Genomic DNA, 15,008 nt, shown 5'->3' with positions numbered 1-15,008 from the left:
CCCATGACCTTGCATAAACCCAGTCTTGTTTTGATTTGAAGGCTATGCTGTAACTACCATGTGATGGCCTACGTTCAGCTCTACAATCTAGTAAACAACTTCAAAGTTACTGACATGAGTTAAAGTCATCCACCTGATGACAAAGGCAGCAATGTAACCTTTGTTACCTTTGTAACTTTAGTTCATTACCTGCTGACAATCAGTGTAGTAAACAAATGTAATGATTCATACAAGCATGAGGAACACCAAACTACTGAACTAAGCAGTTCCTGGATCGCTGACAGTGTGGGTCCAAATTAGGGCAGTACAACCTTGCAGCTGTGCTATGTTCCATTGGACAGATCTACTGTAGTGACAGTCCCATCAGCGCTGCCTTGATGACACTACACCCTTACAGAATGACAAAAGAACTTCTGATAGGGCAAGACTTGTGTTTTTGTGTCTGTGGAGGTGAACCATCCTCCTGGAGTGATAAAGCTTTTCTCCTTTCTCTTAATTTGTGCGCCAAGGAAATGCCACTAAACCGCTCATATTAAAATAAAATATACATACAAACACAAAAACTGTAAGGAAAAAAAAGTGCAATGATTTACTGTGACAGTATGTCATGGTGAAGGATGCCTTCGCTCCTAAAATACATCTTCAGGAAAGAGGAGGCCTGCCAGGAGTTAGAGGAAAGGATGCACGTTTTTACTTTCTGTGTATAACAGAGGTACAGCACACAGCTGGAAAAACAAACCATGGTTGGGAGGACTTACAAACAATTGTCTGTATGCCTCAACCAATACTTATGCACATTAGTGCTTTTCACTGTGGTCACACTATCTTACAAATATCTAAGACTCTGTTCAACATCCACGGAGTCTTTTATCTCAAACACATATGCTTCTGCCGTGCCTCTAACACATCCCACATCTGGGGTGAAGCCCTCCAACCACAGACTCTTCTGTACTGCACATATAAAATACCCATTCCACAGTCTTTCTGTCAGGTCCTGAAGATATTTGAAAAAGGAATATATTTCAGTGGAAAAGTGGGAAAAAAAAGTTAGGACTGGGCTTTGGGTGAGTTTGCTTAGCTCCAAAACCGCTGTTTGTAACATGCCATCTGTGTCATCACAGTGCTGAATAGTGAGGTCCTGGGGCTGCTTCTCAGCAGATGGAGGCTCGGGGATCCATGGGCTTTCAGTGCTGATGGCCCACAACTCTGTGGACCCAGCTGAGCCCTGCTGGCTCTCAGATGTCGGTACAGAAGTTCATGATACAGACTAAATAAAAAGAGGTGCTACACCAAAAACAAATCGGTAAGTCCACAAATTATGAATAGGGATTCTTTTCAGCTATAGAGGGAGAGGTAACATACACTTTTCACCGGCTAGCTCCTTCAAGTATCATTAGTTTCCTCTTGTTTTGGACATGTGTGCTTGTATTTGTCCTCATTTCTAACTTTTATATTTCTAAAAATATTCAGCTTTATTCAACAAACATAATGTATTTAAGTGGAGAGACTCTTCAAATCTGGAAGACTTACTCTTCTTTTAACTCTAACTACTTCCACATATATTCACCTACAGACACCATTCAATCTTTAAAATGAAGCCAAGACATTTAACTATTCAGCTTGTCTTTTTGATATCTTGCATAGTTTTTCTTCAGTTCCAGTTTAGGTTTCATGCTTTTTTTCAACCATTTCAGTGTTTATAATGGTGTCTGTGGTTTCAGTGAGAAGATCAACAGGGTTATAGTGACAGGTTTTTGTTTTTCAACTGCTCCTGTGTCTACAGTGTTTGCCCTACAGCACAGGTGTCGAACTCCAGGCCTCGAGGGCCGGTGTCCTGCAGACTTTAGATGTGTCCTTGATCCAACACAGCTGATTTAAATGGCTACATGACCTCCCCAACATGTCTTGAGGTTCTCCAGAAGCCTGTTAATGAACTAATCATTTGATTCAGGTGTGTTGACCTGGGTGAGATCCAAAACCTGCAGGACACCGGCCCTCGAGGCCTAGAGTTCGACACCCCTGCCCTACCTACAGCCATCATTTTACAATCATAGCATAGCCACATTTGTCCTCTTTCATCCAGTGTTATTGTTATTGTGACGGATATTACCGTTCTCTCATAAATATCACCAAAGTGCAGCCTCCTCCCAATCCAACTCTTTCATCGAGAACTATTAAAGCTGTTAAAACGGCTCCCAAATTTGGTCTGCAAATCAGAGTCGTAGGTTGTCTTTACACTGTCACCGTGTCCAGATAATAAACTCTACAGATGTTTTTTTCAGACTGGATGATCAACCCCAGAGGTATAAAATACCATGTTATACCCGGTGAAATGCTGTGCTATGCTGCAGTTAATATACCAAGCTATCCTCAACCTACAAGAGCTACACACCAGCACTCTCATTCCCAATAGGGACCAAAGTGGAAAATTCGAGTGGTTTGACTAACTGTTCATAACTATAATATTTAACATTTAGAGAGGACCGTCGGTATAACTGGTGAGATGAACATTTGTTAAGATGAAGAACAGAGATTCCTAGTTTTATTAGTCGGTAACTTCAGAGGCTTTTGACCTAAACATGCCACCACACAATGCATCTGTGCTAATAAGAGCTGTTTGTTTGTGTTATCCCTGTGATAGACTGGTGACCTGTGCAAGTGGACCCTTCTTGCCCCGTGGCAGCTGGGATGGACCCTGAATTGGATAAGCAGTTATGAAAATGAAATGATGGCTTCATCACAGTTTATCCTTTAGCTGTTTCTGTCGGCAATCACATCATCAGTTAGGGTGACCATATTTTGATTTCCAAAAAAGAGGACACTTGGCCCAGTCATGAAGAACTTTAACAATACTGTTTGCTTAAAGAAACATATTTAATATGTTTAAACAATGCCTACTCTTTTCTTTTCCATAATCTTCTCTTCCCATGTTTCTTGGGGGACTATAAAAATGTTGTCATTCACAGAGCTGCAACATTTTGTTAAACTTATTGATTTAAAGCTGAGAGCCTGCACTTCAGTCATACATAGACTGATTGGGATACACGGGTCAAATGAAAAAAGTGCCCCCCTTCCTTCCAAAACATAGATAATGATTTGCTCTTGGGTAGAGAAATACGAAAGCAAGAACTATATCTTTACCTTTTGTGCCTCACTTAACATTTATGAAAGCAGTGTCTAAGAAAACCTGCGGCAACAAGTGAAGATTGGAATGATCAGAGAAAAGTGATTTTGTGAGCTGGAAAGATGTGACTTTGTCAGGGATTAGACTTCGGCTCGGTTCGGGTCAACTCGGTTCTAAACCAGTCGACAATCCGGAAGTGTAGTTTTGTGCAATCAAAAGAAAAATGCCATCAACACACATGGGAGGTAGTAGTCTGTGGAGTAAGTGAAGTCCCTGGCTGCAGGGACACGGAGAAGCGCTTCCCTCTGCAAAGTTTCACCGTGGAGCACAGACCGCCAGCAGTCTGCCCCCTGCTGCGGAGCAGACACTGTAGCCGGCTAACATAGGCAGCTGCTGGCGCTGGATACGGGAACGAAGCCGGGAAGATGACGGTACAGGAGGCGGATAAGGTGCAGAAGGTGATACTGGGGCCTCTGTGAACCCACTCAGAAATGTGCTGCTAATGTCACACCGTACAAATTAGAGGGGCTCGAAAAGCTAACGTCAGCTAGCTAGCCAGCTAGCCGGTTAGTGCTGCAGCTCGATGAGCCTCAGTTCATTTGGAAATGCAAGCCTCATTTAGCGGACCAGCACGGGATGAGAGAGGTGAGTGACCCTGGATCCTGCCGCTGCATCCTGTCGTTGACTGGGGCAGCTGTTCAGCTAAAACGCTATCATTTTGGCTATTTGGCGTTAGCCGGCTTGCTAACAGCACGTCAGCGCAAGTGAAGTGGTTAGCCGGCCGTGAGGATGATCGGTATGTGTGTGATGCACAGAGACCGCTGTAGAGGGGACAGACACTGGGCACGGCCCTGCTGCATTTAACACATACCGTGTCCTGTGCTTGAACTCAGCTTCAGCGACACTTGGCATATGAAGCGAACAGTTCAGCGACACAGACAGCTGCTGTGTGCAGAGTGGACGAGTCAGCTGAAAGCAGAACAACAAGCTTGTAGTGTTGGCAAACTAAGAGGCGTCGGCTGCCCTCTCAGTCCTTCCCTGCCAGTCCCCAGTTCACAGGAATCATGTGAGCCGGACACCGGTAAGCCCGGTCCGTGTCCGGTACTTCAGTAGGTTCGTGCCGCAGGCTGCTCTCTGTCATCCTACCAGTCAGCTCCACGTCGGCTGGCGGAGGGAGGAGGGGATTCACCGAGACTTTCAGCTGGTACACTTTGTGACGGGAGCAACAGTTTCTTCTTCTGCTCGGCTCCTCTTGCCAGCTTAAAGCCCTGCATGACTGAACAGGACCACGACTTCAGGTACAGTTGGCAGTGAGTTTAACTTGCTGGGCTTAGTCTCTCTGACCAGTTTGTGTCTGTCTGTTCTCTCAAATTTGAGGCTTTTTTAATTTCATTTGAGCTGATGATGTCTGACACTGTCCGGGACTGTTGACCCTTTCTTTAATAAGCTGTCTTTTGCAAATATTTAAGCTGCTTGATATATTAAACACACAGAGAGAGTCATCTGAGAAGTAGTCTCAGGAATATTTAGCACAGAGAAACTTACAGAGATCATTATTATAGGAATCAAAAATACTCATAGCTATCTAATGTCACAGTGCTGTTAGAAGTACCTAGAGGGCATGATTGAAAGCTTCAGATTGCAATGGTGAAGAGTCAAAGAGACAAACCTTACCTCTAACCCCATTATCAAGTCCAGACAGCATTGAACTCTAAATTGGTTTGTTTTGCAGATAGGTGGGCGTCTTTGATCGAGTTTTCCTTAGCAAACTGTTTTCATACACGAGTTCTTGACAGTATTGCAAAAATGAGGCAGAGACATGTCTTGATACATGTTCAAATCCCCCAAAATGCATTCTGTTCATCTGGACTTTTCAGTAGGAAAAATGTTTCGTCACTCATCCAAGAAGACTGGTAGTTCAGTCCAGGGCTGCTTTAGTCTTCAGTCTGCATGTCAAATGTCCCCGGGCAAGATACTGAACCCCAAGTGGCTCTCTGATGAAGTCAATGTTTGTAAAAAAAAAAAAAAAAAAAAAAAAATAGAAAGTGCTTGTGTGCAATAGGTGAATGAGGACTGTTGTATAAAGTACTTTGACTGCTCGAGTGTAGTAGAAAAGCACTGTATAAGAACCAGTCTAGTCCATTACAGGCTGGTTTTCAGCTCTAGTCCCAGGCAGATGGACAACTTTTTAAAAAGCTATAAACACAAATGTATTTAACAGTGACTTAATCACTACTACAGAAAATCACAACATATATACAATACAATACAATACAATTTTATTTATATAGCACATTTAAAACCAGGGGGTATACCAAAGTGCTTCACAATTTAAAAAAAAAAAAGGGCAAATGATTACACTGAACAGTAAGTCATTAAAACAAGGTAAAATAGAGAAAGTAGAAAAAACAAACAAAAAGCATTAGTAAGTGGGGATGGGGAGAGATCATGATTATCCGGAGAAATGAGTAGCGATACAGCAATTGATGAGCGGTGAGAATTAGCGAGTCGGGAAAGCCAGGTTGAATAGGTAAGTTTTCAAGCGTGCTTTAAAGGATTGAATAGAGTCAGAGGCACGAATGGTAGCAGGAAGACTATTCCAGAGGTTTGGTGCTACAGAGGCAAAAGCACGATCACCCTTAGTCTTCAGGCGGTGCCTGGGCTGGGCCAGAAGTAACGGACCGGAAGATCGTAAAGAACGGCTGGGAGTATAGAGACTGAGGAGGTCGGTGAGATAGTCAGGGGCAAGGTTGTTTAGGCATTTGAAAGTAAGCAGCAGAACTTTAAAATCAATACAAAATTGAATAGGCAGCCAATGTAAGTCAGAGAGGTGAGCAAGTTGGAGTCCAAAGTAGAGCGAGTTACAATAATCTAATATGGAGGTCACAAAGGCATGTAGCACTTTTTCAAGATCTTTGTGCGGAATTAAGTGTTTGACCTTTGAAATTTGGCACAATTGGAAGAAGATTTAACCACAGATGAAACCTGTTTATCCAGCTTTAATGAACTATCCAGGCAAACACCCTGATTACTTACAGTATCTGTAAGAAAGCAAGCAAAGGGACCAAATCGGGCAGCTAGCTGGTCTCGAGGAGTGTGACTATCAAACACCATAATCTCAGTTTTCTTCTCATTTAAAATGAGAGAATTGGCTGACAGCCACTCTGTGACCTCTTTCAAGCAGTCAGACAAACGATTCAATGAAGTTGGCAGGTCATCAGACAACTGGAAAAAGATTTGAATGTCGTCAGCATAACAGTGGTAGGAGATCTGATATTTGTCAAAGATAGAACCCAGGGGTAGCATGTACAAGGCAAACAGTAGAGGGCTCAGCACAGAGCCCTGTGGTACTCCACAACGAAGAGGGGCAGCGCCGGATGAGTAGCAGCCCATCCTGACAGAGAAAGTCCTACCCGAGAGGTAGGATTTAAACCAGTTAAGGGCAGAATCCTTGATGCCTATAACATGTTCCAGTCTCTCTAAAAGAATTTTATGGTCTTCCATATCAAAAGCAGCGGAGAGATCCAATAAAATTAAAATGGCAGGGCAACCTGAGTCGGTAATTAAAAGAAGATTGTTGATTACCCTCAGCAATGCCGTTTCAGTGCTGTGGTGAGGTTTAAAACCAGACTGAAATTTGTCACTAATGTTATTTGCGTTTAAGTAGGCCTGTAGTTGGGAGAGGACAATTCTCTCTAATATTTTAGATAAAAATGGAAGTTTAGAGATTGGCCTATAATTCGCAAGGTCAGTATTGCTGTACAATGTTAAGATTTAAAAGATTAAAATGCAGTTTGAAAGAGAATTAGTACTAACTAGCTGGCAGCCAAAATAGACTCTAAATCTTGATCCAGCTGTCTCCAGCTGTTGTTCTCACGTTCACCTTGGTTATAAAAAGTTAGGGTTGCTGTGCATGTTTGAAAATTGTTGTAGTGCTTTATACAGTTAAAGCAAAACTAAATTGAAATGAAATAAATATAAATGTTACTGAAGGAAATAAGATAAATGAAACATGAGAGAAGTTTACATTAGTCAATTAATACACTCATTTTCTAATTTCATGAGAGATTTACAGGAATAGTTTATATATTTCCAGAACATGTTTCCAGAACAAAAACCCTACAGTACTGTAAAGTATAATCCCCGAATATTGTGACAGTATTTTAAGCTCTATAGAGGGTTGTCACTGCATTCTGTCATGTCTTTACATGCCACGTAGCTGAAAGTCCTCCAATACAATTCTTTTAATAGGTAATTTTAACATTTAGACAAAACACATATAGACATATCTGAGCTCTTGGTACTTCTCCAGCTTCTCGTGTTCCTTTATCCCGATGTTGCTGTCATTCGGTATCGCTACATCTATCACTATAGCAGTCTTACTCTGCTTGTCCACCGCTACTGTGTCTGGTTGGTTAGCCACCACCAGTTTGTCCATCTGTATCTGGAAGTCCCACAGGATCTTAGCTCGGTCATTCTCGACCACCCTAGAGGGCGTCTCCCATTTTGACACTTCTGACACTGACTAGTCCCCAGCATACCTTCCTTCCGCTTAGCACACAGTATCCGGGTTCTGGACTTGGGGTGAAACCCTCCATGTATGGAGGAAGAGCTTTCTGTCTTGATGTCAGTAGCTTCTATCTTCTCCTTTGGCCAGCATATTATCCAAAAGGGGTGTCTGATCATGGGCAGGGCGTAGGTGTTGATAGCCCGGATCTTGTCCTTCCCATTCAGCTGACTCCTCAGGACTTTGCTTACTCTCTGCCTGTGAGATTCACAGGTACTTGTAGCTGTCCTCAATGTCTGCAACGTTGCCTTCTGGTAATGTGGTCCACTTACTTCTGATTACCTTCCCTCTCTTTGTTACCATCTTCTCCAGTCTGAATGACATTCGGATGTCATTGCTGTAGATCCTGGTGGTGTGGATCACTGATCATTTACTCCTTGCATACATATTGATGTCATCCATGTAGACGAGGTGGCTAATGATGGTGGCATGCTCCATTCCGTAGTTGGTATCCTTAGCCAGTCTTGTCAATTATCTCACTGAGGGGGTTCAGGCCTAGCATTTGACAGGACAAAGCATTTGATGGTGACTTGTGCTATTGGCTTGAAGTTGGCTTCTAGTGTTGTTCGCGACATCTCCATTGAGTTCCTGATGAAGCATCCTGTCATAGACTTTCCCGGGGAGGCTAATGAGCGTGATCCCCACCATAGTTGGAGCACACCCTCAGGTCCCCCTTCTTGACGATGGTAACCACTACCCCAGTCTGCCAATCCAAAGGTACCAGCCCAGATCTCCATGCAATATTGCAAAGACATGTCAACCAAGACAGCCCTATAACATCCAGAGCCATGAGGACCACAGGGTAAACCTCATCCACCCCAGGGGCCATGCCACCATGGTGGTGTTTAACTGCCTCAGTGACCTCACCCCCAGTAATGCGTAGGTCATCCCCAGACTCTGCTTCCTCTACGGAAGACGTCTCAGTGGGATTAAGGAGGTCCTCCGAGTATTCCAACCCCCGACAATATCATCAGTTGAAGTCAGCAGCACTTCACCTGCACTGTACACATTGTCGGTAGAGCACCGCTTTCCAAAGTCGTTTTTCCATGGCTTCACCAAACTCCCACCTGAATTTTTGTTTCATGCTGTGCGTTGAAGTAAACTCGACTGTATCTAGCCAGTACCTCTCAACGTCATGCACTAACTCAGGCTCCTTCCCCATCAGACAGGTGACGTCCCCATTTCCAGCCTCGGTAGCCGGGGATCGGTCCTCCAGGGGCCCTGCCCTTGGTTGCTGCTTGACAGACAATACACCCAACCTCTACGGTGCCTCCTGCATTTTGCCTGTTAGAAAATATTACAACCGTTCAATCATAAAGAATCAAACGATAAATGACAGTTTAAGAAACTGGTCTTCAGTAACTATAGTTTTTTCATCTTGAAAATCAATATTGCTCACTAAAGGGGGAAAATCCAGTATAATATAAAGTGAATAGAAGAGTCTGTTGTGTTGTACTGTAGTAAGTTTGGATCTGTTGACGGAGTGCACGTGGCCAATAACCATAACCATTTCTCACTCTGCAGGTATGGCGCTGCACTTTAACTTGTTTGGCTGGAACAAATGTGGGGTAAACTGAGAATGTGACAGTAATGGGTAGCACCTTTACCTACCCACCTCTTTGCTACCTTGGAGAACTGGCTTCATCCTGTTAGAGCACAGGTCTATGTTTGTCAGCGCTAATTGGTTTAGGTGTTTCTAATGCTAAGAAGTGACCTTCATCCGCTCACTCACTTACTAAATGTATCCCTCTGTTACTTTGAAATAACAGAAAAAGCTTGTCAACATTCAGGTTTATTGGACTGGACATTTAGTTTTAGATGTCTTTAATTTATGAATACTGTTTGTTTGTGTCCAATTGAACTTGTGTACAGGTCAGTTTCACATGTTGACAGCCCCTAAAACATCAGTTTAGCCAACTACATGATTGTGTCTTTTGCTCATATTACAAGAATCTAAAAGAAGAGCTTGTTTTGAAGGGTTTTTTCCCCACTAGGGCAGGGCAATATGGCCAAAAATATTTATCACGATATATATATTTTTGAAAATTTGTGATAACGATATAACTGACGATATAACTGATGCGAGACAAAATACTTTACAACTTCACAACTTTATTAGTGCAAAAAAACCCCATCAATGTATTTTCACTTAAACAAGCAGCTGTTTTTTATGTGCATTAAAGCTATATAAACATTTAACAGTTTAACCAAAAGGCATTTCCAGTGGAAACTGGCCGACATATCCTGAGCATAACCATGTATAATATCCACTAGGGCTGTGCGATATGACCAAAATCTCATATCCCGATATAAGAATTCTATCGTCCGATAACGATATAAATCACAAAAATGTAACATTTTCTGTAAATTCTGTGAATCTCGGGCAGCTCGACTTGCGGGAAGTGTTTCCAGCTGCGCGTCATGTAGCTGGAGTCCAGTATTTTAACAGATGCATGAAACTATACATTTTTAGACATAAGTTGTAACGGCCGCCGTTTTCTTTGTATTTATTACACAGCGTGCTGCGGGGAAAGCCTGTTCTAACGTTTGAGTCTAAGGTTTATTTTTTTAGCACCTGGTGACTCTTGTTTTGCTTCTCATCCGTAAATAATCTGCTCTTTCACGTGATTGAGTTTATTTTGAAAAGTCTCAACAGGATCTTGAGCTTTATTGTGAAAGGTTTATGTGGAACATAAACAAGCGGACACGCGATGGTGTTACCGTCGTTGTTGCTAACCGCAACGCATAAAAACAAGCACTTGTCCATCCGTAGTGTGGTTATATTAAATATAAGAGAAAGAGAGAACTTTAGGAAATTAATATAGCCACTACAGTGACCATCAAAACGATGAAAAAATATTGCCGTAAACAGTTTATTTTGCGACACCACGAAACAAACGATAGCGTAAAATGAAACGATAGATGTTTTTATATCGTCATCCGATATATATCGTTATATCGAACAGCCCTAATATCCACAAAACTTAGAAAGAGGTTATACACACACAATACGGTAATATTATGTTGAAGCACAGTACGTATCACTCCGCGAGGCTCCTGACTACGGTAGTCGTAATGCTCCGACAATCCATCAAGCGGTGCGGCTTTGTAGCTTTACCAAAGTCATACTAAAACATTTGACATTTGACAGATTTTTGAGCCCCGTGTACCACATAAAATCGGTTTGGTAATAACAACAGCCTGCTTGTATGCTCTACCAAAAATTGTGCTTTGGTCTGTATCTGACGGACGAAAGCCAAACCAGTTCCACAGCACTGAAGTTGCATCATTTTTACAAACCAATTCTGGTTCATCAGCTTCATTCAACGATCCGCTTTCGACCTTCTCATTCTCCGTCGCCGCCATGCTTTTTCCGCCATGTGCGTATGAAAACAAAGGCACTGTGCATGTGCGTTTTACCCACATTCTATCGCAATATTTCATTTTCTTATCATTGCCTAACGTTATACCGGTATTACCGTGAACGGTATGATATGGCTCAGCCCTATTTCCCACCATCTTCCTGTATCCTCAGCAGTGACACCAACCCTCTGCATCCCTAGTTGTCTCTTCCGCAGGACGAGGAATTGTCTTGATCTTGTTGAGGGTTTAACTGACAGTATAGCTGCTTTTGGTTTACAGAGGAGACACATAAATAGTACATTTATGAAATTCTTAAATGACCTACAGTCACCAAGCTGAATGTTTCCCTTCTCTCTTTTCAGGATGATGGTGGAAGGATAACATTCAAGGAGTTGCACTCCCTCCACCCAAAGTGACCTGTCTTCTCCTTTTGTCCACTTTCACCTGCAGTCCGTTTTGCTAGCTGCAAGCTTGCTGACCTGACCTTATGGGATTTCATAGACTGCATGTATTCCACAGTAACATCATGTAAATTCCTTTTAAATTAGACATTCTTATAGCAGACACCCCCCTGACTAAAGGACAGAATGAAATAAGTACAGAGTAGTGGCATATTAAGTCCCTGCACATCCAAAATAGTCACCTTGGTCTGTAGGATTCATACTGCTATCGCTTGTTCCTTATCAACCCCACCCCTTTTCTAGTGTTATTGGGCCATGGTTCGCAAGAAAAGCTCTTTTATACTATGCGGTGCTTTCCTGTTTGTCGCCTGGAATGCTTTGCTTCTACTTTACCTTTGGGGTCGCCCTCCCATGGGCCACCTAGGAGAAGGCGGTGGAACTGAACCAGGAGGAAAGGAGGAGTGGGGCATGGTCAGAGGTAAAGGAGGTCGAGTTAACCTTGCTGGGGAGGTCATCCGACTGGCCGAGGAGGTTGAAATTCAACTTGACACCCAGAAAAAGCTATTAAAGCAAATTGAAAGTCACAGGGCAGTGTGGGCTCGGCAGAAGGAGATTGGGAAGAAGCAAACTGATAATATCAAAGAAGTAAATCAGATTGTTCACCAGCAGCAGAATAATCCAGTTCCTCTCATAAATGACGTGTATGTTGGGGACCAAGTTGAAATAAAGCACACACAGAGGTCTGTTGCTACAGTAGCTGCAGGCTCCAATATAGAACGGCATCAGGCCACTGATGTAAAGGAAGAGGTTGCTGAGGACAAAGTGACAGCTTCTGTTTCCGGTCCACAAGTCATCATTCCCATTCTGGTTATTGCCTGTGACAGAGTGACAGTAAAACGGAGTCTTGATAAACTGATACAGTACCGCCCTTCTCAAGAACTATATCCAATCATCGTCAGCCAAGACTGTGGCCATGCTGAGACGGCTCGTGTGATTGGCTCATACGGAGAAAAAGTAACGCACATAAGCCAACCAGACCTGTCGGACATCAGAGTCCGGCCAGAACACAGGAAGTTCCAGGGGTACTACAAAATCGCCCGACATTACCGCTGGGCACTCAACCAAGTATTCCACACATTCTCGCAGTCTACTGTGGTCATTGTGGAGGATGACTTGGAGGTGAGTGCTCTCAGACATCCACATTATTATCATGGTATTGATGATGTGTGTTATTTTGCTGTCATTGTATCATTTTAGCAGCAAAGACTTCAGTAGACTTGTCATCCTCTGTCTCCATTTCAACCTATGCCTGCATCTCCCACTGTCACACCAACCCTATGCATGTCCTTTTGAGTTGACGCTTAAGACAGCATATGCTAGTTATAACCATGGTCGCACCCCAAAACCCATATCTATTGTATTTATCCAATAGTAAGGCTTGCTAAGAACTTTTTTCTTAATAATTGACCGCTTAAAAAGCTTCATGTGACACAGAAAAGTTGTGGTAAAAAGAGGCTCTGCAGTTACAGCAGTATAAAGTAATTTCAACCAGCAGCTCTGGAGAAACTGAGCCCTGGGGAAAAATCTGGCTTTACTTATTTAATTGGTATCTACCAGCTACATAAGTTTTGCTCTTTTCATGTTTCTGGCAGGTTGTGGAATGAGTCTGTGTTTTGCTAAATGCTTTGTCTTTAAGAATAAAGAGTTTAAGTAAATGGATCTTTTACACTTGCTGTAACACACCACTGGATTACTACACACTGTATGTGCGGCAGGTATTGTTCAGATTTTAGTGTTTTGTGGAATTTTGTGTTTAATAATAGACCGCAGAGGTGAATATGAATGATCAGGAATGATGCTGTGGTCCCAGGCTGGTCTCAAAGCAGAGACCCTTGTTCCTCTAGGACACCCCCCCCCACAAATCTGCTTTAGCTGTTTTGTGGGGCAGGGAAACTATTTACATAACAAGCATGTGATGTCTGAGGCAGCCCAGTTACTGATCTTTGTACATGGGATAGGGAAAGAGTTGGAGATTAAGGTGGAACTGGGACTGGAAGATCACAGATGCTTTTTGCTGCATGCTCAGATAGGTTGGGGCTGAAATGGGACAAAAAGGGAATGTTTATTCACTGATTAATTAAATTGTTGGTGTTTTTACTTTTATTTTTTTAATTTTCATTGTCTAACTGCAACATCTACCAGTAACACCAGTAGAGATAAAATTATTATTGAACTATTAATGCTGAGTTTAACTTACTGGTGCAGCCCTCCACAACAGTTTGTTTTCCTCTCATGTAGCCCCTTGGGAAAATTAATTACCCAGTCCTCTAAATTAATAGTTGGTAATTAATAACCGCTAGTGTGTTTGATCCCTAACTAGTTCAAGTCAAGTCAAGTGGCTTTGTCATTTCAACCATGTACAGTGGTACAGTACAGAGTGAGGCGACACAGCGTTCCTCTAAGATGAAGGTGCTATATATAACAGACAATCAGCACATGACTACAGAAAGTGCAATTGTCAAAAATGACAAAACCAGTGCAACACCAGACAGAACAGAACGATGCAGACACACAACAGTGCAACAGGACCAGGAGAGGTTCTCTGCCAGGTGGACACCAAGGAATTTGGTACTCTTGATGACCTCCACAGAGGATCCATTGATGTTAAGTGCACAGTGATCTCTCCGTGCTCTCCTGAAGTCAACAATCATCTCCTTTGTTTTGTCCACGTTCAGAGACAGGTTGTTGACTCTACACCAGTCCGTTAGCTGTTGCACCTCCTCTCTGTATGCTGACTCGTCGTTCTTGGTTCAGTTTTCCAATCAGGTGCTGAGGAATGATCGTGCTGAATGCTAAGCTGAAGTCTACGAACAGCATTTGTACATATGTGTCCTTATTGTCTCCATGGTGTGCATTATACACATATCAACCCAACAGACAGGTACACCTCTACTGCATGAATATCACGAAAGTGACCAGAGCAGTATAGGCAAGGTACATCATGACAGGATCAAGTCTTCTGTCATGGAGCAATCAAACCTTTGTTAGTCTGCTGCAGGTAGCCTCGTTCTCCTAAACAGTAATCAGAATGCTTTACCTTGAATAAATTGAAGGCTAATCAGTTTTGTTTTGTTTTTAGTTTTTTGTAGAATTAATAAGGTCCTTATGTAGGACATTCAAGCATGAGAAATTATGCAAGAATTACAATCAAAAAGTTGTAGGACTGCAACCATGAAAATCAACTGATTTAAGAAGTCTCAGAAATCAGTCTAGAAGTGAACATCAAGAACATCAAGATCTTCTCAGATGGCAAAGCAAAAAGTGAATGCTCGACTTCTAGAAGGGCAGAAGGAGGAAAACACAGAGCTCTCTGACAGCAGCTGGATTTTTCCCTCTGTTCTTTCCCCCCAAAAAAACAATTAACATGGAGGAAGGGAAACCAATAACAGCATTTGTAGGGTAATGCTGGGAATGAAAATGATGGGACTCAGCTCTCTGTGCTTCAGCTTTTGTCTGCTGTATTAGTTGGCTTGTTTATGCTACAGTACTTCCA

General features: G+C 42.6%; 1 protein-coding gene across 2 annotated transcripts in view; it reads left to right on the top strand.

Moving 5' to 3' along the window:
- Positions 1–2,016: 2,016 nt before the first annotated feature.
- The window catches only part of mgat1b (alpha-1,3-mannosyl-glycoprotein 2-beta-N-acetylglucosaminyltransferase b), a 15,685-nt gene continuing 2,693 nt past the window's right edge, over positions 2,017–15,008 (top strand). Inside the window, exons 1-2 of one of the 2 annotated variants that reach the window (XM_003458517.5) lie at positions 2,017–3,769; positions 11,417–12,634. In XM_003458517.5, the coding sequence (XP_003458565.1) occupies positions 11,771–12,634 (864 nt within the window). In that variant the 5' untranslated portion in view covers positions 2,017–3,769; positions 11,417–11,770. Of the gene's footprint in view, positions 4,423–11,416; positions 12,635–15,008 lie in introns of both variants that reach the window. The other variant, XM_005463609.4, reaches the window with a different exon arrangement.

The sequence above is a fragment of the Oreochromis niloticus genome, linkage group LG22 (genome assembly GCF_001858045.2).
Source record: "Oreochromis niloticus isolate F11D_XX linkage group LG22, O_niloticus_UMD_NMBU, whole genome shotgun sequence".
NCBI classification, from domain to species: Eukaryota; Metazoa; Chordata; class Actinopteri; order Cichliformes; family Cichlidae; genus Oreochromis; species Oreochromis niloticus.
This window is presented reverse-complemented; position numbering and strand designations above follow the sequence as displayed.